A 24,342-nucleotide genomic window follows, 5' to 3' on the forward strand; every position below is an offset into this window, starting at 1 on the left:
CCCCCCCCCCCCCCCCCCCCCCGGTCAGCTGCTGGAGCCCGGCCCGCCGCCCGCAGCCCTCCACCCCTCCGCCCCTCCTGGGGCTGCTGAGGCCTCTGCCTGTGCTGGGAAACTGCTGCTCTCTTTCCTTATCTTCCTCACACTGCAGGTAGCACCCTGTCCCTGCCGCTCCCCATTTCTCTCTGGCTGCCCCCCACAACACTCTGGTTCCCCTCAGCCCCTTCCTGCTGCCCCGCCCTGACGGTGGCCTGGCCCAAGTCTGTGTTGGCCCCCAGGGCCGGCTCTCCGGCCCAGCCCTTTGTTTTTCAGGTCCTCTGCTGCCTCAGGGCCTTTACACAGGCCTGTGGTCGGGGGCGGAGTTCCCCAGCCCTCAATAGCTGGGGTGCTCCGGCCCCAGAATGCTTTCCCTGAGGCCCCAGGAGCTGGCCTACCCCCCACCCCCGCCGCCGCCTTGAGCCTGGCGGCCCCTGACCAGCAGCCCCTGTGCTGCTGTCCCATGAGGGGCAGTTCTGGAGGGGAGATGGGTGAGCATTTCTGGGGGCCACGGTGGGGGGAGTGCCCCCCAAACTCCCTGCAGCAACAACTTCTTCCTGTAAGCATGCTTAGCTTAGCGTCACTTTGTGATTGACCTCGAGACAGTGGCATGGGCCTGCTCCCGGGGGAGGGGTGGCCCTGGGCGCAGAGCAGTCGCCTCTGACATTCCGGACACCTGCCTCCCTCAGCCGGCTCAGCTTCGGTGACAGTGACCCGTGTCTGTGTGGAGCTCAGCCCGCCCCAGGGCGGTCCCCCATCCCCCACCCCCACGCCCACCAGCACCTGCCATCACGCGGCCCCTCTGTGGGCCTGGTCCACGGTGGTGGTGGCCCAGCACGCGTCCCCACGTCTAGCCAGCATGGAAGTACTTTGTTAACCCTTCTGCAGTGAGCGGCTCGGTGCACCCCCACTCCCTCTAGTTCCACGACGTCTCCCCCAGAGGAACCCTGTGCCCATCTAGCACTTGCTTCCCAGGGCTTCCAGTCTGACAGGTTCTGACCAGATGAAGGGTGCACCTACTAGAGCGTCAACGCAGTGCCTGAGTGTCCTCGTGGGGGATCTTCCCCCGCGGCCCCAGGGATCACCGCTGTTAGCCTCTGCAGCCATGTTCAGGGAACGCACCTGTGTACCCTTCCTCCGCCTCCTGCTGGTCCCTTAACCCCCGCTCAGGGACCATCCACACTGACACGTGAGCACCTGCTTCCATCTCAGCAGCCAGGTTCCATGCTTGGGACGGGCTGTGAGTTAGGGACAAACCAGGTCCAGGCTCTCTCCTGCTCTGGACCCCCTTCATCTGTGAGGACCTTGTTCAGAGACCACCCCTCAAAGGCCGTCCAAGCTACCTGATCCCACCCCTCTTTTGTATCATCTCTGCGTCCAGCAACCACAGTTCTGGGACATCATCGTCTGTACATCCAGCCCCCCGGGACTGCAAGCTTCTGCAGGGTAAGAGCCCTCTTCCTCGATTTTGTATCCCAGAGCCTAGCTTGGTGCCTGCACACAGTAGATGCTCAATAAATGTTAGATGGGTGGCTGAGGGTTGAAGGCAGTTGTAAACTCTGGCTGGTGGAGGTAAACCCTGAATGAGGCCAGACTGAATGGAGGGTCCAGGGCACACGATACCCCTTATGGGCACCCTGAGAAGCTGCTCCCCATGCCAGGCAGGGTGCCTGGCCCTCTTCATTCCCAGCAGCCCAGAGAGTGGACCGCACACCACCCCTGGGGGTCAGGGCTGGCCCCGGGGCTCCCTCTACCAGTGATGGGGGTGGGTGTCAGGTCCTGATTGTACTATGCTGTATTTACCTAGAGGACGTTTTTATTTGGGGGACTTTTTTTTTTTTTTTAAGCCTTCTGATTTTTTTTATTACTCAAAAAAGCATTTTTTTTTTAAAGATTTTATTTATTTATTTGAGAGAGAGAGAATGAGAGAGAGCACATGAGAGTGGGGAGGGTCAGAGGGAGAAGCGGACTCCCTGCCGAGCAGGGAGCCCGATGTGGGACTCGATCCCGGGACTCCAGGATCGTGACCTGAGCCGAAGGCAGTTGCTTAACCAACTGAGCCACCCAGGCGCCCCAAAAGCTTCATTTTTTTATTTAGCTTTCTGACTCTGTGCTTGGGCCTTCAACACTTTCACAACGATTTTCTGCTCCTCGATAAGGAAAGCACGCTTGATCCTGTCACGAACACACTTAGCACACATGGAACCACCATAGGCCCTGCTGACGTGTTTTTTCGTTTTGGACAACCTCATAAGGACTTTAGGTCTCACAGCACGAACTCCTCGAAGTCGGCCTGGGCACACGCCACATGCAGATTTTGGTGCTTTCCCAACCTTCTTGGTATAAAGGTAAACGATTCTATTACCAGGGGTTCGGGACAGCCTAGTTTTGTTAGAGGCTGTATTATAGGACAGCCTACGACGGTAGGTCAAACGCTGGACTATTCTGAATGCCTACGGACACCGTCCCCGGAACGGGGGACTTTTTTATTTTAAAAAATCCTATCATTTTGGGGGCACCTGGGAGGCTCAGTTGGTTAAGCGTCTGCCTTCGGCTCAAGTCATGATCCCAGGGTTCTGGGATGGAGCCTCCGTCAGGATCTCTGCTCAGCGGGGAGCCTGCTTCTCCCTCTGCCCCTCTCCCTGCTTGTGCACTCTCGCTCTCTATCTCTCAAATAAATAAAATCTTTTTAAAAATCCTATCATTTTATTCTTAATTTTTTTTTAAGTTAAGCTCTACACCCAACATAGGGCTTGAATGCATGACCCAGAGATCAGGAGTCGTGTGCTCTTCCGACTGAGTCATCCAGGCACCCCAATATAAACCCTAATTTTTATTTTTATTTTTAAAGATTTTATTTGACAGAGACATAAAGAGAGAGAGCACAAGCAGGGGGAGTGGGAGAGGGAGAAGCAGGCTTCTTGCTGAGCAGGGAGCCCAATGTGGGGCTCGATCCTAGGACCCTGGGACCATGACCTGAGCCGAAGGCAGACGCGTAACGACTGACCCACCCAGGCGCCCCTAAACCCTAATTTTTAAAAATCATACCAGAAAAATCGCCTTTGCCCATTCCCCTCATGGCACTAATATGGTCTTGTTCGATCTCATCCCAACCTTGCCTGGGCCACGTGGAGCCCTTATCCAGCCAAGCAAGAGCGCAGGTGCCATCTCTTAGCGTTATGCCCCTGTGGCGTGTCTTCGCTGTGACTCAGAAGAATGGGACTATCCACAGGGAGGAGGCACCCCGCAGTGTCCTGATGCTCTTGATAAGGCTGCCGCCATCAGCTGCCAGACTACTCCTTTCTTTGTTGAAATGGCTTCCTTGGGATAAGTTCATCTTTCCAATCATTTGGAAAGTTATTCCTGGTCTTTATCTCCCCAGCTGTCCCCCTGCCTTCCCTCGGGGCTCTGCCAAGTGCTACTGGACTTCCCTCTGCCACCACCTTTTGGTCCTTTTATCCTCATTAGAATTCTTGGGGACTCAGGGAACTCCCTCCCCCGCTCCCTCTGTATCTCTCCCTATCAGGGTCTCTGGCTTGAGTTTCCCAAAGGCCTCCCTTTGTTCCTAGAAATCCCCACCTGTGCAATGATGGGCCAGGGTCTCGCAATGCTGTGATTTTCAGCTGGGGACCTAGCTGTGAGGGGGAAGGCAGAGGCGTGTGTCCCTCGTCACACACCACACCCCCTGCCTGGTGCTGGGGGGCCAAGGGGAAGGCGCCCCGGGTCCCTCCTGGCCCCGTCACTGGTCACTGGATGCTCCCTGAGCCCTCGTGTAGGAGACAAGATGGTGTCATAAGCCACATGGGCTCAGTCCCGCTGGGAGTCAGAGTTTGAATCCAACTTCTCCCTAGCAGGCTGACCAGGGCAAGACGTTTGACCCTCCGAGGCCCATTTCCTTGTCCACAAAATGAGAGTCATGGTGATATTTTCCTCAAAGGGTCTTTATGAGGATTATATAATACACTAAGAATGCTTAGGACAGGTGTGGCACACACTTGGTGATCAGTAAACGTTAGCTATATGTGCCAGGCATCCTACCAGGGATCAGGGATGCAGAAAAAGAGGCACAGGAACCCTCAGTGGAGAAGGTATCGAGTGAAAAAAGGTAATAATGGAGTGTGAGGGATGAAGGAGGGGTCTGAGAAGGGAGGAGAGATCAGGAGGGCTTCCTGGAGGAGGTGGTGCTCTAAGGACTGAGTAGCAGTCCCTATACAGGAAGGGAAGGAGAGAGTAGTTGGTGCAAGAAAGCCACAGGCTCAAGGACACAGGTGAGGAGGGAGCAGCGTGATGGGACAAGATTGGGGGGGGGGGGCTGGTGCTGGGGATAAATGGGAGGGGACCACCAAAGGGTCCAGCCTGTGACAGGAAGATGTTGAAGGATTCCAGGAACGGAGTGGCTGGTCAGGTGTGCCAGTTAGAAAGATCCTGTGGCTTTCTGGTGAAGAATGCATGGGGTGGGGGGGTTAAGACTGAGCAGGCCAACCTGGTTAGAGGCTGTGAGGAGACCCCAGCCAGAGGGCAGCGCAGCGGCAGGGTGGGGGCAGAGCTAGGAGCCAGGACGCCTAACGATCTCAGGGCTCGGTGAGTAACGAGGAGTGAGCAGTGGTGTGACTCAAGGCTTCTGCTGCGAGCAGTTGGGTGGATGGTTGTGTCTTTTGCCCAAAATGGAAATAAAAGAGTGGAACAGAATGGAAGGTGGGGGTGGGGTGAGCTCAGTTTGAGACATGCTGGTTTGAGGTGTCAGCAGCCCCATCGGAGACCCAGTGTGACCTCTCACATGGCGCAGAAAACGAGAGGACAGCGAGCGAAGCTGACCCGGTCCCTCAGCCCAAGGAGGGAAATGTCTCCCGAGTCTTAGGATTTCAGCCACAGTGGGCTTGTGTGCTCTGCCCACCTCTGTGTTTTTGACTGCACCGCTTCCTGACGGTGGGGTATCCCCCTTCCCTTGGTCTGAATTCTCCCTCTGCACACAGTCCCCCAGCCAGCACTGGCTCCCTGGCCTGCACTCCCCTGGCCCTGGGTCCTCCATGCCTGCAGTGGCGAGGGGCCAGGCCTTTGGCCCGCACTTGGGCATTTGCTTGCTCAGAGGGCCATCAGGCGAGGGACAGGATGGTGTGAGATGGAGGACATGATTGCCCTGGGTCGGGCGGGGCAGGGGGAACCCTGGGAACACCAGGATGGGCAGTGAGGCTGAGGCAGGGCCTGGGCCTGTCCTTGCTCCTCCTTGTGCCCCCAGGAAGAAGGAATGAGGGTGTCAGAGCTGCAGGAGGTGAGCTGGAGAGAGAGGGGAGGGTGTGGTGAAGTGGCAAAGAAGCCCACTCCACCTGGAAAACATCCCTCAGCTTAAAGAAATGGCAGTCACAGGTGACCTTGGCAAAGGCAGGGGGCTGGGAGGGAGCGCAGGTGAGGTGGAGACGCAGAGTGAAGATTTCTCTTCTCAGAAGTCACAGTCTGGGACAAGGAAGAGGGCGGCAGAGGAAGGTGGGGAGGCCTCTAGTGGTATGGTAGCCTCCTCCCTTTTGAAACAGGACAGACCAGGCACCCGTGGGCTGCCAGTTCAGAAGATGGAAGACCCAGCCTGGCCAAGGGGAAGAAGACAGAAAGGAGGTTTCTTTGAAAGCTTGGGCTGAGTCCAACAGGAGGTCTAGGCCAGGAGTGGCCACCCCACTGCCCACATGGAAAAGGTTGCCACCCAACACATTTAGGGAGAGGTTTAAGAGTTCAAGGGAGACCAAGGACCAGGTGACAGCCACCCAGTTCTCAAAGGCCGGGGACAAAAGGGAACCAAAGCTTGTGGGTAGAGATAAGGCAGCCAGTCGGGTTGCCGGTAACCCCCCAGGGGATTAGCAGGACAGTTTCAGACCCTGACCAAGCTGCGTGCTGGGGTGGGAGGGAACCACTGGCTGCCGCTCCAGAAATAAATGCGTCCTTGCAGGTGCAAGCTTTGCGTGAACACAAACTAGAGGACACGGATCCCAGAACGTGCAGAAACCTGGGAAAGCATCCACAGGTCGCAACACCGACAGGGCTTCAAAACCAGTTACGCCTACACCCTGAGGGGCAGAGACAGCCCCCCCAACTGAAGTGTGGGTCCGAGGGGACAGATGCGGGGGAGGGGGCTCCTTTTCCTCAGAAGCCAGGAGAGAAGGCACCGAGACCGGGTCGGGAGATGGAGGGGTCTGTGTCTGGAGGAGACTGAGGACAGGGTCGAGGTGGGGCGACCCCGGGGGCACAGGAGGGCAACGAGTAGAGGCCAGGACCTCACAGGTGGGTGGGGGCTTTCCCGGGGACTGGAGTAGAACAGGCCGGCGACCTGGACTTGGCATTTCGGCTCCGTCTGCTCGAACCCTCGGAGCGCTCCAGAAAATATGAAGACGTCCCAGGGAGACTTCTGTCCCGGGTCCCTGGGGGAAGGCTGTGAAAAGCCCACGACCGACCCCACACGGCGAACGTAAAGGAAAGTCGCACTCGGCACCCAACACCTGCCAGCGCCGCGCAGCCGCAGAGAAGGCGGGGCACCCAGGCCCCGCCTCGTATGCTAATATAGAGGGCCACCGCCCCGCCCCCGCTCCGGAGCCGGACGGGCTCAACGCCACGGGGTGTGAGAGGCGCCCGGCCCCCCATCTGCAGAGGCCGATATGGGGCTGGACGCCTGTGTCGGGGCCGGTCGGGCGGCGGCACAGTGCGGAACCGGTCAGAGGACCGCTAGGGCGTCCCCAAGCCGTGGCGGCCCCCGCCGACGCGAAGTGGTATGGCCCGCAGGGGCGGGGCCCGGGTCATGTGACGAGGCCGCGGCCGCCATTTTGTTCTGCGGTGCTGGTATTTAGAGCGCAGCGGCAGACGGGCCGGGTCGCCTTCGCAGCTGCCTGACTGCTCTGCTCCGGTTCGCTCGCCGTGCCCGGCCCGTCCTCGCCCCCGCCTTGGTCCGCTGAGCTCGCCCTCTCCCCACCCGCAGACATGTCCGAGGCCAAGAACGGCCCCGAGTACGCCTCCTTTTTCGCGGTCATGGGCGCCTCGGCCGCCATGGTCTTCAGCGGTGAGCGCCGCGGCAGGAGGGACCCGGGAGGCTGGGGGCGTCGGGGCGCGCGGGGCTCATGCCTGCATGTCCCCAGGGTTCGGTGTGACGTCACGCTGACGTAATTCCGAGCTGTTGGGGGGGGGTCCCGGGACTCACGTGACAGCGGGCGGGGGTCGGGGCCCCGAGGGCTGCGGAGCGCAGGGCCTGCGGGCTGGACCGGGGTGCGGGTCCCAGGGGTCTCCCGGGGATCGATAGCCGGCAGCCCTGCCCCTGTCGGTGTAGGTGCGGGGGTGGGGCGGCGGCGCCGCTGCCATCTTAGCCCTAGGAGAGGCGGGAGGGAGGCTGGGGTGGGGGCGCGCGGTCCTGCGCCTGCTCCGCACCCCCCCAATCCTGCGGGCAGGTGTGACATCACACCTCGGAAAGCTCCCCCGACGCGGGGCCGGCCCTATTCAGCGGAGGTGGGGGCAGGGGATGGATGAGGTCCTGGCTCTCTCCTCCGAGGTACACAGCTCTGGCCCTTATTGCCTTTGTGGCGGCCCGGCCACCCGGCGGGGGTCAAGGTCTGTACCCAGAGGCAGGTGCTTCCAGTTAGGGCCTGTCACTGTTTACCAGTGGTCCTGTGGGATGTGTGGATAGCTTGGAAAACTGGGCTGAGGGGTCGGTCCTAAGAGCGGGCAGGAACCCAGGCATGGGATTGTGTGGAATGGGGGTGGTGGTCCGGACAGGCTAAGGGCCAAGGATGGGTGTCTGCGAGGCCGGCCAGCAACAACACTGTGTGTGTGCACACTTGCCAAGAGTCTACCTCTGGGTGAGTGAGAGGGTGGCATGAAGTGTCAGCGTTGAGGGGGGAATTGGGTCTTTGTCCTTAGAAGGGAGTCTTTTAGTTCAGGCCTGAATCAATGAATGAAAGAGTGAATGACTTCCCTTTCCTGAGGCCCAAAATTGGGAGTGCTCCTCTCAGTAAAGAGAAGGGGCCTTCCAGGTTCTCGATAGCACCCTCCTTTTGAAGTTGGGTCTTGATGGTCATGGGGTGAATTAAGTGAAAATTGGCCTGTCTGGGAGATAGGCACGTGGGCCAGGCCCAGGAATGTGGGACCCAGGAAGGTTAGTCCTAGTCCCGCTGCAACCCTGTAGACTGGTCTGACCTGGTCTCCTCTGGGCCTTCTTGGGTAGGTCCGGTTTTTGGTTTTGATGACTCCGCCCTGCCCCACCCTACCTGGTGGACTGGGGAGGCTCACTACGCAAGTACAGAGAGCATTTGAACTCCAAACAGTCTCTGCTGACTGTAAACACTTGTGGGGTAGGGGCCTGGGGACTCTGCTCTCTTGACGCCTCTGCCTGGGCCTGTCTACCAGTCATGAGTTGCTGAGTGAGCCTTGCCCTGCCCTTCCCATCACGTGCAAATAAGGGGTCATTTGTGGTGGGAGAAGTGGTCTGGACTTCCCCTTCCCTCCTAGCCAACGCCTCCTCTTTCCACACCTTCAGGGGCTGCCTACTTTCCAGTACTTTTTTTTTTTTTTTTTAAAGATTTTATTTATTTATTTGACAGAGAGAGACACAGCGAGAGAGGGAACACAAGCAGGGGGAGTGGGAGAGGGAGAAGCAGGCTTCCCGCAGAGCAGGGAGCCCGATGTGGGACTTGATCCCAGGACTCTGGGATCATGACCTGAGCCGAAGGCAGACGCTTAACGACTGAGCCACCCAGGCACCCTCCAGCACTTCTGAACAGGCTGCTGTGACCCGCTTCCCCCCAGCCTTTTCTGCTCTTTGCCTCCAGAATGCCTTCAGAAATTCTACTTTGGCTGGCCACCTGTGGGTTACTTGGGGCTGTCATTTGTTCATTCAGCAAATCTTGATTGAGCTCCTACTATGTGCCAGGCACAGGGGAACATCAGTGAACAACAGGATGTTCCTGCCCCAGAATTCCTTGAGTTCTGGCTGTTATTGTTTGTTCCTGAAACCCTGAGTTTCCCCCCTAGCTCTTTTTCTGTACCCAGCTACTGGCCTGCCTCCAGTCACCAGTACATCTCTTCCTCTCCTAGAACTTAACCTGGTACTTTCAGATGGAGCTTGACCCAAAAGCAGGTCTCTGGAAGTTACTGAGAACCAGTATCAGTGGTCTAGGGCTTTTTTTTTTTGGTTGCCCCAGGCCCCTGAGGATTGGTGCTGCCTGCTCCTCAGGGCCCAGTCTCCCTTCCCGCTTCCCCTTTTTTTCTGGTGACAAAAGTCCTGCCGATTCTTTCTTCATCAAGTCTTCCACAGACTGTCCGTTGCCCCTTTTCCGTAATCTCTTTGACTTCCTCCCTGCTGGCAGGCACCCTGCCTTTGGTGCTTTGTTCCTGGAACTGCCTCCTGATTGCACTCTTTTCTGTCCTCTGCTCAATCTGGGACCTCGTCGTGCTTGGTCTAGCTAGCATCCAGGGCCTTTGTGGACACCTGCTGCTGCCCAGGCCAGCCTGCTTTTCCCTCGTGGTCGGCCCTTTTTTATCCCTTTGTTGTTCTTGTTGCCTCCCCACCCCAGCCACACGATCTTCCTGCCACCTCCTGGTGAAGAGCCCAGCTCACTTTCCACGTCTGGCCATGTCCTACCATCAGGGATGCTGACTTCCCAGTAATCCATTTCTCACTCAGTTCCACACATCACCTGTGCTCTCCCGCTTGAGTAACGGGCCATGGCGCTGGCCCGTTGCGTGCATGTGACACCGCATGATGTGCTGCTGGGCCTGCAGTAGGAGCCCCCAAAATGCACTTCGACCAGGAGAGTTCCGGAAAAGCTTCGTGAAGACCAGCCCCGAGCCGTGGGTTGATGGTTCTGAGTGCCTAGGCCTGGTGGTGCTGGGTGCCTTTGGGACCGAGTGGCGGAGGTAGTACAGGTCCCTCTGCTCCCACCCCTACCTCTTTCCTCTTTCCTCTTTCAAGTAGCTCCCAATCTGGTGCCACATTCGTGCATGTCTCCATTCATGCTGTCTGCAATCCTTTTTGCTCATTCACACCTCTACCCAACGTCATTTTCTCTATGGACCCCTTCCCCAGAGTCCCCCACCGGCCTCCCCACTCTTCTAGAACATGTTGCTGTGCTTGGAGGTGCCATATATGTCCTCACCAGGCTTGGGGCCCTGGGAAGCTAGAGCTCCTCGGACCTCCTCACTGCTTGGTGATGAGCATAGAGTAGTCATTTTTTTGTGGCCCAAACGGGTGAATAAAATGTGCTGAAAAATGGTTGTCCTCGTCTTTTCCACCTCTGAGCCGTGTTAATCTCTGCTCACGCAGTGCAGTTGGATCCTGGAGGGCAGGAGTCGGAAGAGCCCCCTGGGGCCCCTGTGGCTCTGTTCTGTACAAAAGTTACTCTAGACTTTGAGGCCAGGAGAAGGGAACTTTCAGGAAGGCTGCACCCCCTATCTAGCAAGAGGGAAAAGGAATAGCATCAGAGGAGACAGGCCACGCTAGAGTTTTCCCCCCACCCCGGTTATAAGAGGCCTTAGGGAATCTAGGCTTCTGTGAGCTCAAGGCCTCTGTGCATGCAGGGGTGCGTCTGGGAGGTTTGCCTGGGTGATGGCTCCCTGTGCCCTGTCCTCTCCTGGCTCGCCCTTTTTATGGTTATTTAGAGAGTATTCTTTCCACACTCGAGGATACACTCAGCCTGTTGACAACAGATGCTAGCCCTCCTGGAGGGCTGGGCGCAGTGGGGAATTGGGAAAGCTCTGGCCCAAGATAGTACTTGTCGGGCCCTGTGTGCGGTGAGGCTCTTCCAGCATGTTGTCCCTGGGCAGAGCCCCAAAGCAGACAGGCTGATCCTGGCCTTGACATTGGGGCTGCTGAGATGTAGTCACCTGCTGCTTTGCCAGGCCATTTCTGACCTAAACGCCCAGGACTCCAGGTGGTTAAAAAAAAAAGGTGTCCGGAATCTTCAGCAAGGCTTGAGCGGCCCAGTTGCCCATTTCTCCATGTGACTGGGCTATTGGACCTGTCACAGCTCCACTTGTAGGCTGCGGGCAGCTCCACGGAGGCTCCCTGGGGGGTGGGGCCAACCTTTCTCAGCAGAGCAGGAGCCCAGATAGGCCGGGTAGTCACAAGGGCCTCTGGTGGAGAAAGGGCTACCTGGGCTCGTTGCATGCCTGGCTGGGGCTGTTGTCCCTGAGGGCCACCTGGCTGGGTGCCAGCTTCATGTCCCCTTTGTAATAACTTAGGGGTCCCTCAACTATGCTAGACCTACTCTCTGGGTCCTGGCCCCGGCTGCTGTGAGCTCACCTGGCTTCCCCTCCCCGCCCACAGCCCTGGGTGCCGCCTATGGTACAGCCAAGAGTGGCACCGGCATTGCGGCCATGTCCGTCATGCGGCCAGAACTGATCATGAAGTCCATCATCCCAGTGGTCATGGCTGGTATCATCGCCATCTATGGGCTGGTGGTGGCAGTCCTCATCGCTAATTCCCTGAATGATGGCATCAGCCTCTACAGGTGAGTGCTGCGTCCCTCCTGTCTGTCCTGCCCTGCCTGGGGTCAGGCCCCTGCACAGGGCAGGGAGGGCCGGGGAGGGAGTGTTGGGCGGGTGGCTTCCCCAGGAGGTGGCTAACATTTCTCCTGTGTCCTCTCTCCCCCAGGAGTTTCCTCCAGTTGGGTGCTGGCCTGAGTGTGGGCCTGAGTGGGCTGGCGGCTGGCTTTGCCATTGGCATTGTGGGGGACGCTGGTGTGCGTGGCACTGCCCAGCAGCCCCGGCTATTCGTGGGCATGATCCTGATCCTCATCTTCGCCGAGGTGCTCGGCCTCTACGGTCTCATTGTTGCCCTCATCCTCTCCACAAAGTAGCCCCTATCCGAATGCACCAGCCACAGAATATGATGTAAAGACCATCCCCTCATTCCAAAATGAACAGCCTGACACACATGCACGGGGCAGCTGACCCCCCAGTAGTTGGTCTTGTAAATGCGCAGTGTCCTAGTGCCCATCGTCTGTTACCCCGTCCTTGCCCCCGCCCGCCCCGTGCCGTGGACATCTGGGCCCACTCATTACCCATCCAGGCCCCCGACCAGTGAGGATGCAGGCCTCTGCCGCCCCCACTCATCTGCCCTAGAGTGCTCTGTGTATAAGGATGAATTAGAGTTGTCATTTTCTCTTCACTGGATGTTTATTATTTATAAAGATTTGATCTGTTCATACGTCTGTGGAGCAGCCCTCCGTCTCCCAACTATATAGTAATCTTAGGTAGCGTTGCGTTGTGGGGTTACCGTTTGCTCTGAGACTCGTTGGATGGAACCACCCTCCTCCAGCCCCGCCCGCCCGGGGCGCGGGGCCAGTGCGCTAGGCCTGCCAGGCCCCGAGCCGAGCCGTGTCCAATAAAGTTCTCGGTTGTGACTGGACCCCTGTGTGGACCGCTTGTGTGGGGCCGGGGGGGGGGGGGGGGGGGCGGGCACAAGTAGGGGCCGCGGCGTCAGGGCGACCGAAGGGCGCGCCGGTCACGTGGGCGGGCGGGTCACGTGGACGTGCTGGTCACGTGACACGCCTCAGTCAGCTGAGGGTCACGTGGGCCCGGCGGAGCTCCGTGGCCCGCAGTCGGCCGGGTACGCGGGAGCGGGATTCGGCTGTGGGGCTCCGGGCAGTGCCCGCTCGGGTGGCTCACGATGCGCGGCGGGCAGGACGAGGCGCGGGCCCCGGTGCTCCAGTTCACCAATTGTCGCATCCTGCGAGGCCGGGCGCTGCTCAGGTGTGGGGTGCGGGGCCGGGCGCTGCTCAGAGGTGCGGCGCGGGGTGCGGCGTCGGGCGCTGCTCGGGTGCGGGGGCCGGGCGTTGCTCAGGTGGGGTCCGGGGCCGGGTGGGGTGCGGGGCCGGGAGCTCAGAGGTGCGGCGCGGGGTGCGGGGCCGGGCACTGCTCGGGTGGACCCGGGGCCGGGTGGGGTGCGGGGCCGGAAGCTGCTCGGGTGGGACGCAGCGTGCGTGCGGGATAGGCGGTCTTAGCCCCCGCCCCGCCCGGCTCTGGCCGCAGGGAGGATTTGTGGGTGCGTGAAGGCCGCATTGTGGACCCAGAGAAGCTGTTCTTTGAGGAGCGACGAGTGGCGGATGAGCAGCGGGACTGCGGGGGCTGCATCCTGGCGCCCGGCTTCATCGACGTGCAGATCAACGGTGCGGCCTACGGCTCGGGGTGGGGACCCAGAGAAGGTGCTCTGGGCACCGTGCGACCTTCTTCTCTGGCTGTAGGTGGATTTGGCGTTGACTTCTCTCAGGCCACGGAGGACGTGGGTTCGGGGGTCGCCCTGGTGGCCCGGAGGATCTTGTCGCATGGAGTCACCTCCTTCTGCCCCACCTTGGTTACCTCACCACCGGAGGTTTATCACAAGGTGAGGTCAGGCTCCCAGTCTCAAGGAGAGGGAGCTCCAGAAGCAGCAGCGCTTTAAATCTGTGTTCCCACAGACACTTCTTAGCCCTAGCATCTGGCTTTACCTGCTGGCCTCCTTCCGTGTGGGGCCGGGGCCCTGCCCCTAGGCTTTCTCATTCGGGTGTTCCCCCCACCGGCAGTCTCCCTGCCTCTGCAGCTGTTCCATAGGCCTTCACTACTGTCGCCTCAGCGTCTTCCCGGCTACATGTCCTTTCTGCGCTGCCCTCTGGCCGCCTCCAGGCTCCAGAAACGGGTTGCTGGGACTTTGTGATTGCCACATCCTTAGCTGCTCCTCAGGCTCATCCTCCCTAACCTGTCTGTGCTCTGTGATTCCCGTGAGTGTGCTTTCCAGAAAGAAGCTCCACTGTCCGCCCAGCCGCCCCAGTCCGTCCTCCCCAGTCCATCCTCCCGTGCTGCTCTCATCTACCCCCACACCTCCCCTTCTTCCTTCTGTTTATCTGCCCATTCCCCTGGAATCGTGTTTATTTTCCATGGGGGTTCTCTGGTTTTATTCTTTAGCTCATTTTATTGTTGGGTTTTCTCCTCTGCGGGCACGATGTTCTTTCTTCCTGAACTGTTGTTTGGAGAGCAGGCTGTATTCCTCGTGTCTCTGGACTGCTTGATGCCTAACGAGTTTTGAAAAGCGTGGCTGTTCCATTCCCCAAGTTGAGTTTAGGAGGGTGGCAGTTAGGCTGTAATCCCTCATCTTTGTTACGGGGTGGTAGTTTTCTCCAGCACAGGCTCTTTACTGCAATGATGAATCACATCACCCGTCGAGGAGTCCCTCCTGGGTGTGTGCACACAGAGTCCAAGCTGGGTGTTGGGGGAGGTTGGGTGTGGGCTTTGGGTTTGGTCTGGGCCCCTTAACTTCATCTGTCAGCTGGGGGACTCAAGACAGCCTTTAGTTGTTTCTGGGTCTCTGTTTTCTCAAGTCTAAACTGAGCATGACGACACTGTCCATGTCTGGGGGTTAGGGTACTCAGCTCTGTGTGAGGTCTGTATTAAGCACTTGGTAAACTGTCAACCGTGGACGTCCTTTTGGGAAATTCCCCCGGGCCTCCCGTCACAGAGTCAGATGTTAAAAACTAAGCTCGGGGCGCCTGGGTGGCTCAGTCATTAAGCGTCTGCCTTCGGCTCAGGTCATGATCTCAGGGTCCTGGGATCAAGCCCCGCATTGGGCTCCCTGCTCGGCGGGAAGCCTGCTTCTCCCTCTCCCACTCCCCCTGCTTGTGTTTCCTCTCTCACTGCCTCTCTCTGTCAAATAAATAAATAAAATCTTTAAAAAAAAAAACTAAGCTCACTTTGCTGCTGGAAACCAGCACCTGGTTCTGTGTTTTTCCTTCTGGTCATTCGTCCATGCTTTTCCCTGCTTGGAACCTAGGAACATGCCCACTTTATTGTCTCTGTGTTCTTTGTTCTCCCCCTTCTTGGGCCCCACCAGTGAGGCTTAGTGACTGTTCCCTAGTCTCCCAACTGCTGTCCCTGCTCTGAGTCCTGCCATAGGGGCCTTCCTGAGGTACAGGGCTCAGCGCCTCACTCACCCCCACCCCTCCCCTTTTATCCTCAGGGTAAACACCAGCCTTCCGAGCATTCCTTCCCTACCTGTTTGAGCCTTGGTCCTCTCCCTAGGCACATTCCAGCCATTCTAGGCTGTTCTCTCTCCTGCCTCCAAGCTCTCTGCCTGGAAGGCCTTTGCCTTGTTTTGTCTGTTGACTCCCCTTTGGCTCTGCTGTGTGGCCATACACCGGCCATGCCTTCAACAGCCCATCTGACCATCGCCACACACATGGTGAGGTCTTTTTCTTTAGAATGGGGGTTTCCGGACACGGGGACTTCTAGCTTGTGTTGTCTTGCTGGAACGTGTCATCCACCATGAACACTTGCAGGTTGAAGGCCTTGGGCAGCAGAAAGTAGTCGTGGAGGGTGGTGAATGTGAAAATTTGATTCCGGCATCATCTAGGAAATTACAGGATTGTTCACTGGGATATCTTCCCACGCCCATCCACCCACCTTCTTCCAGGACTGCCTCACACTTTGCGGAACTGGATTGCTTCTTTGTCAGAAGTTACCCAGATCCTTTGTCATCGTGTTCTGGTCCACTGAGACCACCTGGTCCTTTTCTGAGGTCTTCTCTAGCCTTACGCTTTGTTAGTCTCCCAGGAGGAAGATCTGGTTGCATTGTTCTTGGCTTCAAGTCCATCATCTGCTTCGCCAAGATCTAGTACCTCCTCAGGTGGCAGGCAGACCTTTATCTCTGGTCCCACACGCTCTCTATCCTTTGACCTTTCCCTCTGCTTTCCTGCCTGAAACATGCCTCATTTTCTCTATCTCCATGCTGTCATTTATGCTATTCTCCCCATTTAGAGTTCTCTAGCCTTTTTTTTTTTTAAGATTTTATTTATTTGACAGAGAGAGATAGAGCAGGAACACAAGGGCGGGGGGAGTGGGAGAGGGAGAAGCAGGCCTCCCACTGAGCAGGGAGTCCAATGCGGGGCTCGATCCCGGGACCCTGGGATCATGACCTGAGCCGAGGGCAGACGCTTAACAACTGAGCCACCGAGGCGTCCCAGTGTTCTCTAGCTTTTTCTTGTAAAACTCTGTTTTTGTTTTTGTTTTTTTAAAGATTTTATTTATTTGACAGAGACACAGCGAGAGAGGGAACACAAGCAGGGGGAGTGAGAGGGGGAGAAGCAGGCCCCCCGCGGAGCAGGGAGCCTGATGTGGGGCTCAATCCCGGGACTCTGGGATCATGACCCGAGCCGAAGGCAGACGCTTAACGACTGAGCCACTGAGGTGCCCCAGTGTTCTCTAGCTTTTCCTTGTAAAACTCTGTTTTGTTTTGAAGTGTGAAGTAAACCCTGAGTATGTTGTTCGGACTTCGAGTTCTGAAGCTGAGACTTGGGGGTTACAGGAGTGGGAGTGGTGTATGTGAGCCCAGGTGGGGAGAACAGCCAACAACGGGCATAGCATTGAGCGGGTCCCCTCTCCATGTGTGTCATTCCCAGGGGAGACCCTGTGCAGAATCCCCTAGAATGTGCCACACGGTGGCTTCCCTGCAAAGACAGGAGTCTAAGGATTCACCCACAGTCCCACCCACCCCTTGGGTTGAGGTATTTCCCACCCCTCTCATCTCACAAGAACCTTGTGTCTGGTGCTGAGCTCCCTCGGAAGACTTTGGAGAAAGCTTTAGGACGGAACCTGACACTCGTCACAACAGGGTCTCCTGGTGGAATGTGGGCAACAGACCTCATACTGTTCTCTGTACAGATGGGCGGGTTGAAGGCAAGGGGTCTAAAGGATGTGTCCCAGAGCCGCCCAGCCTCTGACATGCATGCCCACCCGTCTCAGGGGGAAAAATATGTTCTAGAAAAACTCAACTGTTATCTTCTTTTTTTTTTTTAATCTTTAGTGAACTTATATCTCTCCATGGCTTGTTAGGAAAGCCCGCAGCCCTTTGCCCCCACGGGCTCCCATCTAGAGACAGACCCTTGCAGCTCAGCTGATTCTTGGAGTTTGTTGTCCTTTCTCTGAGTACGTGCTGGTACTCCTTTTTCACTTCTCAGTTTAGGGCGGTGTATGTGTGTGTCTGCTTCTCAGCCAAGGAGCAGAGGATGCACCCGTCCTCCCCACATAGCCGCCTGCAGTCTTGGGGAGGTCAGTCGGCAGGACTGGGTGAAGGGGACTCCGCGTGGTCCCATTTTCTTACTTGGCTGCTGTGTTTTCCTTGGAATTCCTGCTCTTTGCTCCATTCCCTTATCTCGTGACTCAACTCCGGGCTTCCTGCCAGTGGCTCACTCTTCTTTCGGGACATCTGGATGCGCCAGGCACTCCATCAGCATCGCCTTCCTGTGGCAGCCTCTGGCACCCATTTCCCAGCACCGGCTGCTGGCCTCCTTGGGCCGAGCTGTCCTGGCAGCTCCCTTCCCCTCACCTGGGGGCGTCCCCTGGCGTCTTTCTGCTGGGCCTCTGTCCTCCATCCTGGGTCTTCCTCTTTGCTGGTTTACGCTTTCACTTTGGAGCACATTCACTGGCTTCCGCTAGAGAAAGGGGTCACGGGAGGTGCAGTTTTCAAGATCTTGAAGGAATGAGAATGTGTTTACACATGCTCGCTCTCTCTTTTTAGATTTATTTGTTTAACTTTATTTATTTTTTTGACAGACACAGCGAGAGAGGGAACACAATCATGGGGAGTGGGAGAGGGAGAAGCAGGCTTCCCGTGGAGCAGGGAGCCCGATGGCGGGCTTGATCCCAGGACCCTGGGATCATGACCTGAGCCGAAGGCAGACGCTTGACGACAGCCACCCAGGCACCCCAACATTTATTTATTTATTTATTTTTATTTTTTTATTTTTTTAAAGATTTTATTTATTTGACAGAGACATAGAGAGGGAACACAAGCAGGGGGAGTGGGAGAGGGAGAAGCAGGCTTCCCGCTGAGCGGGGAGCCCGATGCGGGGCTCGATCCCAGGACCCTGGGATCATGACATGAGCCGAAGGCAGACGCTTAATGACTGAGCCACCCCGGAGCCCCAAGTTTTATTTATTTTAGAGAGCAAGTGAGGGAGAGGGAGAGGGAAAGAACCCCAAGCAGACTCCCTGCTGAGCGTGGAGCCCGACATGGGGCTCCATCTCACGATCTCAAGACCATGACCTGGGCCGAAATCAAGAGTCCAACGCTTAACCAACTGAGCCACCCAGGTACCCCTGTTTTTGCTCTCTTTATTGAGTTCTAGTTCTTTTTTATTTTAAAGATTTTTTATTTTTTTATTTTTTATTTATTTTTATTTTTTTTTTAAAGATTTTATTTATTTATTTGACACAGAGAGAGAGATCACAAGTAGGCAGACAGGCAGGCAGAGGGAGAGGGAAAAGCAGGCTCCCCGCTGAGCACAGAGCCCGATGTGGGGCTTGATCCCAGGACTCTGGGATCATGACCTGAGCTGAAGGCAGATGCCCAACCATCTGAGCCACCCAGGCGTCCCAGATTTTTTTTTATTTATTCGAGACACAGAGATAGAGCCCATGAGCAGGGGGAGAAGCAGAGGGAGGGGGAGAAGCAGAGGGAGGGGGAGAAGCAGACTCCCTGCTGAGCAGGGAGCCCGATTCGGGGCTTGATCCCAGGATCCTGGGATCATGACCTGAGCTGAAGGCAGACGCTTAACCATCTGAGCCACCCAGGCGCCCCTTGGGTTCCAGTTCTATGTTAGAAGTGACTTTGCTCTAGAATTTTAAAGGCATCGCTGTGTTGTCTTTTAATTGCCAGGGTTGCTGCTGAGAAGTCAGAAGCCACCCGACCTCTGGTACTTTGTGCGTGACTGATTTCTTCCCTCTGGAGGCTTGTGGAACCTTCCTTTTGGCCCTGGGTTCTGAAACCTGAGGGGGACATGGGTGGGGCCTGGGGGGAGGTCATCGGTAGTGCTGGTCTGCAGCACGGCCTAGCTGTCTCAAGTCTGGTTTTCGGTGCTTGTCTTGAATAAGTTCTTCGTGATTTTCTACCGTGTTTCTCTGTAGTCTCCTTCTGGAAGCCATCATTCCACTGCTGGGCCTCCTGGATGGATTCTCTAATTCTTCCTCTGATTCTGCTTTCTTGCTGTTTTCTCCGTTGTTATCCTGCGGTTCTTCTCTTGGGTTTTTTGCTTCACCGCTCACGTAGCTTTAACTTGGAAGAGCTTGCTTTCTTTCTCGGAATGTATCCTGCTGATGCTCCGTTCTTGTCTCATGGGTGCAAGACCTCTCCTTACGTGTCCTCCTGTGCCCACCGGCCCTGCCCCGTCTGTCCCGTGTGTCCTTGGAGTCTTCCCCGAGCTGCTACTGAGCTTCGGTTATCAGCTCTGTTTGAGATAGGCACCAGCAGGCTGCTGGGAGCCCCAAGCCTGCGGAGGCTTCCTGGGGGCGCCCGTAGTCGAGGTCCGTGCTCAGCGAGAACAGGCCTCACTGGCTTCATGCTGAACGTGTCAAGAGCATAAACTTCCACTTAATTGCTGGGTGTGTGCGCCTCGACCCACCTCTCTCCTGGAGACCTCCTGGTTTACTTCTCCAGGTGCTTGCCGGGCCCATGTGGGGACGCTGCTGCTCTTCAATGACATGTCGGTTGTGGTCCCCCTACTTCTCAAGCCACCAGGCATGGCCAAGGCCTGCAGCGCGGCATCTTTGTGCTGGCCGTGTCCCCCATATGCGCCTGCCCGCGTCTGCCCAGCGTCGCTCCTCAGCCTCCCCGGACGGTTCTGCTCTTCTCCCGTCTTGCGCGTCACACGAGGTTTCAGCCGCCTCTGAATCCCTTTATGTTGTCTGGGGTGGGGGAGCTCTACAGGCTGGCGTGTTCGTCCAGCAGCTCAGCCCATGGACTCTGCTGTCCTGCAGGGCTCCCCGTCCACTCCCTTCTCCATGTTCCTTCCTGAGGGAGGTGTGGGCTGGGACGCCTGCCTGCTTCCGAGATGGGTCACATGAGCGCCTGTTATGCACAAGTGACCTTCCCGATGGTGTTGAGCTCGGGCACGGCGTGGCCATGCCGTTGATGCCCGAGCCCCCAGCCCCGTCTGCACTGAGCTCTCTGGCCACTGAGCCCCTGCTTCTGCACTCGCTCTGCCTGGAGTGCACGCCCTCCTCTTGCTTCTGGCCTTGCTTCTGTTCCTGCAGCCCAAGAGGCTGGGCTGGTCAGCCTCTCCAGGTCCAGACCCTCTGAGCATGCCACCCACTGTGTCCCAGCTGCTGCCTGGACTGGGGCCACCCGGACAGGCCAGGGCAACGGGGTTGCCTTCTGTCCATGTGCCTGCCCTCTGCGCAAGAGCTCTTTCCTCCTGTCCTGGTCCTTGCAGGCAGCTGGCCGTGCATCCCCCACGGCTCCTCCACGTCCTCATGGTTCCCAGTGCTGTGCTTTCCCTGACCACGTTTGGGGGCCTTTGACTCCCTTCTAATACCTGAGGGAAGGCCATCGGGGGCTGATCTCTGATGTTGGCTGGGCTCTGACCTCTGGGCACTGGGCCGTAGGGGGCAGGGCTTTAACAGCTGGTTCCCCCCAGGTCCTTCCTCAGATCCCTGTGAAGAGTGGTGGTCCCCATGGGGCAGGGGTCCTCGGTGAGTGGCTGACCCCTCTCCCTGCCCCCACCCTGGGAGGCTCCTTGGGGACCTGTTGGCAGCCCCTCCCCCTCCAACTGGGGAGGGAGGTCGGGCAGGTGACAGGGGCCAGGGTGGGGGCTGCAGGGCAGGAGGCATGCTGGAGCCATCCACTCCCCTCCTCCCAGGGGTGCACCTGGAGGGCCCATTCATCAGCCGGGAGAAGCGAGGTGCACACCCCGAAGCCCACCTGCGCTCCTTTGAGGCCAACGCCTTCCATGATGTGCTGGCCACCTATGGGCCCCTGGACAACGTCCGCATCGTGACGCTGGCCCCCGAGCTGGGCCGGAGCCGAGAGGTGATACGGGCACTGGCGGCCCGTGGCATCTGTGTGTCCCTAGGTGAGGGGGGCTGCCCCCAGGGTTGGGCCCTCATGGGGGTACTGGGCTGGGTGCGTAGTTTGATTCCAGGTCCCCCATGCAGGACACTCGGTGGCCGACCTGCAGGCCGCGGAGGAAGCTGTGCAGTGTGGGGCCACCTTCATCACCCACCTCTTCAATGCCATGCTGCCTGTGAGTAACCCCCCCCAAGTCCCGCGGGCGGGCGCAAGGGCTCCTGCCATCACTCAGCTGCTCCCTCCTAACCCTGCCCAGTTCCACCACCGTGACCCAGGGATCGTGGGGCTCCTGACTAGTGACCGGCTGCCACCAGGCCGCCACATCTTCTACGGGATGATCGCTGATGGCACGCACACCAACCCTGCTGCCCTGCGCATTGCCCACCGGGCCCATCCCCAGGGTGAGTGGCGGGGCAGACCAGGGGCAGCGGGGAGGCCACTGCGGGGTAGGTCTAAGGTCCCTTCCTCCCGCAGGGCTGGTGTTGGTCACCGACGCCGTTCCTGCCCTGGGCTTGGGCAACGGCCGTCACACACTGGGGCAGCAGGAGGTGGAGGTAGATGGGCTGACAGCCTATGTGGCAGGTGAGTGATGAGTGATCCTCTCGTCCCCGCCAACTGCCCCCACAAGAACAGCCCCTCGGCCTCTTATGGGATGCAGGAATCTGGGTGTTCCCCACCAGCCTGCTGTTCCCCCCCCCAGCCCACTGCCCACCCCCCACCACGTGCCTGGTGGCCTCTGGTCCCCCAGAGCCTGCCCTCTCTGCTCTGAAGGCACCAAGACGCTGAGTGGCAGCATAGCCCCGATGGACGTGTGTGTCCGGCACTTCCTGCAGGCCACAGGTCAGTGCGGCTGGCGTGGGGGGTATGTGTGCACATGTGTGTGCATGCGTGCACAGAGGGTAGAGGCTACGTCTGGGAGAGGTGGGAGGGAAGCACGGAGAGTCTCGTACCTACATCCTTCGTCTGGCGGAGTTCCCAGGGGACAAGCACCAGGAATGTGGCTGAGGTCCCCCTGCAGGGAGCTCCTGGCAGACTAGGACCGGGGTGATGGAAGTGAAGCCATGGCACCCGCGAGGGGAATGGACTGCACCTTACCCGCAGCAAGGGCCTTCGTCTTGGACCCTGTGGGCTCGCAGAACTTCATGGGTCCAGAGCTAGGGAGATGAGGTGGGGGTCAGAGCTATGCTCCAGGCTTCTTAAGGGGCTGGGCCTGTTGTTGGTGAGGTGGGAAGGGGTGTCTGGCAGAGGCTGTGGTTGGCCAGGCCCTGTGGGATTCTTCATAGTGCCCTGGGGCTGGGGTGTCACCTGGGGGCATTGGGGCTCAGCGTGCTGTTTAGAGCAGCAGGGAGACAAGCCAGGAGGCGGGAAATGGCTTTGGCCTGGCAGCTGGGGGGGTGATACGGGGAACAGAAGGAATGGGGTTTAGTTGTGTGATCTCTCGAGGGGTAGCAGGAATAGAAAGGCAAGACCAGGCGGCTTCATCAATGGCTCAGGCTACTGCTTCTTTGTGGGGTTGCTCTACCTGGGACCCTGAAGGAGGAGGGGCCTGCAGGCCTTTGGGTCCAGAGTGTCCATGAGGACGGGAGGCCTGCCAGTCTGGGATGGGTGAGAGAGCAGGAAAAGGGTCCCCAGCAGTGTCCTCAGACTGGGGGCGGGGGGGAGGTGGAGCCTTGTCTCCCTGCTGCAAAGGCCTGGGATGTCTCCCCTCCCCAGTTCCTAGGCCTTGGAGCTTGGGGCTGTGGGGTGGGGGAGGGGCTGCTGGCCGAGCTGGGATGGGGGATGGTTACCCAGTTATGTCCCCTGAGCAGGCTGCAGTGTGGAGTTGGCCCTGGAGGCTGCGTCCCTGCACCCCGCTCAGCTGCTGGGGCTGGAGAAGCGCAAGGGCACCCTGGACTTCGGGGCCGATGCAGGTCAGGGCCTGATGTGGGCGCCCAGGCCACTGAAGACTTGGGAGCTCCCGGGGACTTGGGACAGTGCCAGGGCAGGTGGAATCTTCCCTATGCCCAGGTGGCCTTGCCCACCACCAACCTCAGCCCGGGCCCGTTTTCCGATCAGGCCCGGCTTTCTGGTGTATGAAACAAGGCTGGCTGAGGAGCTGCCGGGGCCTTTGTCCCTTGTACCCTACTGCCAGGAATACTGGTTCCAGGACTTTGGCCAGCCTGCAATGGTTTGGGGTGCCCTGCCCAAATCATGTTGCAGGCTTCAGTTTCCCCACCAGCTCCTGGGCAGGGGTGGGGAGGGGAACAGAGCTTCTCTTAGGGGTGATGAAGCTCCTGGAAGCTGGCTGGGGGTTGGGGTGGCGGTGGGCCCACCCACCCCTGCTCCCATCTCACCACCCGCCTCTGACCCAGACTTCGTGGTGCTCGATGACTCTCTCCACGTGCGGGCCACCTACATCTCGGGCGAGTTGGTGTGGCAGGCGGAGGAGGCCAGGCAGTGACCAAGGACCACAGCCGGAAAGGATGCCCAGCCTTAGCTGGACGCGGTCAGGGCTGAGTCGTGGAGGAGCTGGTCTCCAGGGAGCGAGTGGGCGCCCTGCCCCAGGTGGAGGCCTCCGCTCAGGAGGCAGCTGGATAAACGCGCGCCCAGCAGGGACTTGTCTGGTCTCCGAGTGTTGCTTCAAAGCAGGGCGCCGTCACCTTGGTGGCTGTCTGGGTGGTGGTGGGGGGAGGGGGATTGGGAGTGGGAGTGGCTGGATTCTGGCTCATCCCAGCTCTCTGCAGGCCCCTGTCTGTGGCACAGATGTGTCTGAGGTCTGCAGACCCACAGGCAGAGGTGCTGGTTGGAAATGATTGGAGGGTGGGTGGGGAAGTCCTGGGCTGTAGGTTGAGAAGTGGACCGGAAGGGGCTTGGGGACAGAGTGCAGATAGCTTCAGAAGTTCACGTGTCAGGGGACCGAGGGGAAAGGGTACTTCTTGCGATTTTAAACAAGGAGAGAACTGGCTGTGCAGGCAAGTTAGCTGGGGCTGGAGGAGCTGGGTGTAGGAGGGGCCTCGGGTGGGCAGCGCAGAGGGTTCGGAGGGCTACTGCATGAGGATGTCCCAGGGGCTCACTCTCTGCACCCTTGAGTTGGGTAGGCAGAGTGGGGGGCCAGGGCCATAGTGCCGGGTGCTCCTCCCCAGCCTTCAGGGGGCATCCGCGCCGGCCTCAGGACCCCAGCTCGCCTGGCTGTGGGTGCAGGAAGCAGTGGCCAGGGGCCCCTGAGCTGACCCTGGCCACTGGTCTCGCCCAGCCCGCAGCCCTACTTCTTTGAGCCCTTGGGATAATCAAGGCTCCACTTCCTGGGGTGTTTTTTCTGAACAACCCCTTCTCCTGACCCTACTCCCAGGTGGGCACGATGATCCCCCTTGCACCCTGGTGTTTGCACAGCTGGAGGTGACCCTGCCTGGTGCTGGTGGGCAGCTTGGGGGTCACCAGTGTCCTGAGCCCTGCAACTGTTTTCCCGTTAGTGTCATCCTGCAGCCTTCCATGTC

The 24,342-nt window shown here is 58.5% G+C and overlaps 3 protein-coding genes across 4 annotated transcripts; 2 read left to right on the top strand and 1 right to left on the bottom strand.

Moving 5' to 3' along the window:
• Positions 1-2,114: 2,114 nt before the first annotated feature.
• On the bottom strand, positions 2,115-6,992 carry LOC110587807 (60S ribosomal protein L34-like). Its single transcript, XM_044915255.1, has 2 exons — positions 6,927-6,992; positions 2,115-2,486 (listed from the first exon to the last, which is right to left on the bottom strand). The coding sequence occupies exons 1-2, from the start codon at positions 6,990-6,992 to the stop codon at positions 2,124-2,126; spliced, it is 429 nt and encodes a 142-aa protein (XP_044771190.1). The 3' UTR covers positions 2,115-2,123.
• On the top strand, positions 6,826-12,406 carry ATP6V0C (ATPase H+ transporting V0 subunit c). Its single transcript, XM_021698328.1, has 3 exons — positions 6,826-7,069; positions 11,324-11,507; positions 11,651-12,406. The coding sequence occupies exons 1-3, from the start codon at positions 6,991-6,993 to the stop codon at positions 11,853-11,855; spliced, it is 468 nt and encodes a 155-aa protein (XP_021554003.1). The 5' UTR covers positions 6,826-6,990; the 3' UTR covers positions 11,856-12,406.
• Positions 12,407-12,582: 176 nt separating this feature from the next.
• Positions 12,583-23,513, top strand: AMDHD2 (amidohydrolase domain containing 2). Of its 2 annotated transcripts, XM_021698141.2 has the most exons (11): positions 12,583-12,750; positions 13,030-13,166; positions 13,242-13,381; positions 20,439-20,493; positions 20,661-20,873; positions 20,956-21,044; positions 21,126-21,270; positions 21,344-21,451; positions 21,641-21,709; positions 22,678-22,779; positions 23,221-23,513. In XM_021698141.2, the coding sequence occupies exons 1-11, from the start codon at positions 12,668-12,670 to the stop codon at positions 23,307-23,309; spliced, it is 1,230 nt and encodes a 409-aa protein (XP_021553816.1). In that variant the 5' UTR covers positions 12,583-12,667; the 3' UTR covers positions 23,310-23,513. The 2 variants fall into 2 exon arrangements, with proteins under 2 accessions (XP_021553816.1, XP_044770986.1); XM_044915051.1 differs by lacking the exons at positions 22,678-22,779; positions 23,221-23,513 and having other exon boundaries at positions 21,618-21,688.
• Positions 23,514-24,342: the final 829 nt, after the last annotated feature.

This window comes from Neomonachus schauinslandi, chromosome 5, assembly GCF_002201575.2.
Source record: "Neomonachus schauinslandi chromosome 5, ASM220157v2, whole genome shotgun sequence".
In the NCBI taxonomy this organism is placed as follows: domain Eukaryota; kingdom Metazoa; phylum Chordata; class Mammalia; order Carnivora; family Phocidae; genus Neomonachus; species Neomonachus schauinslandi.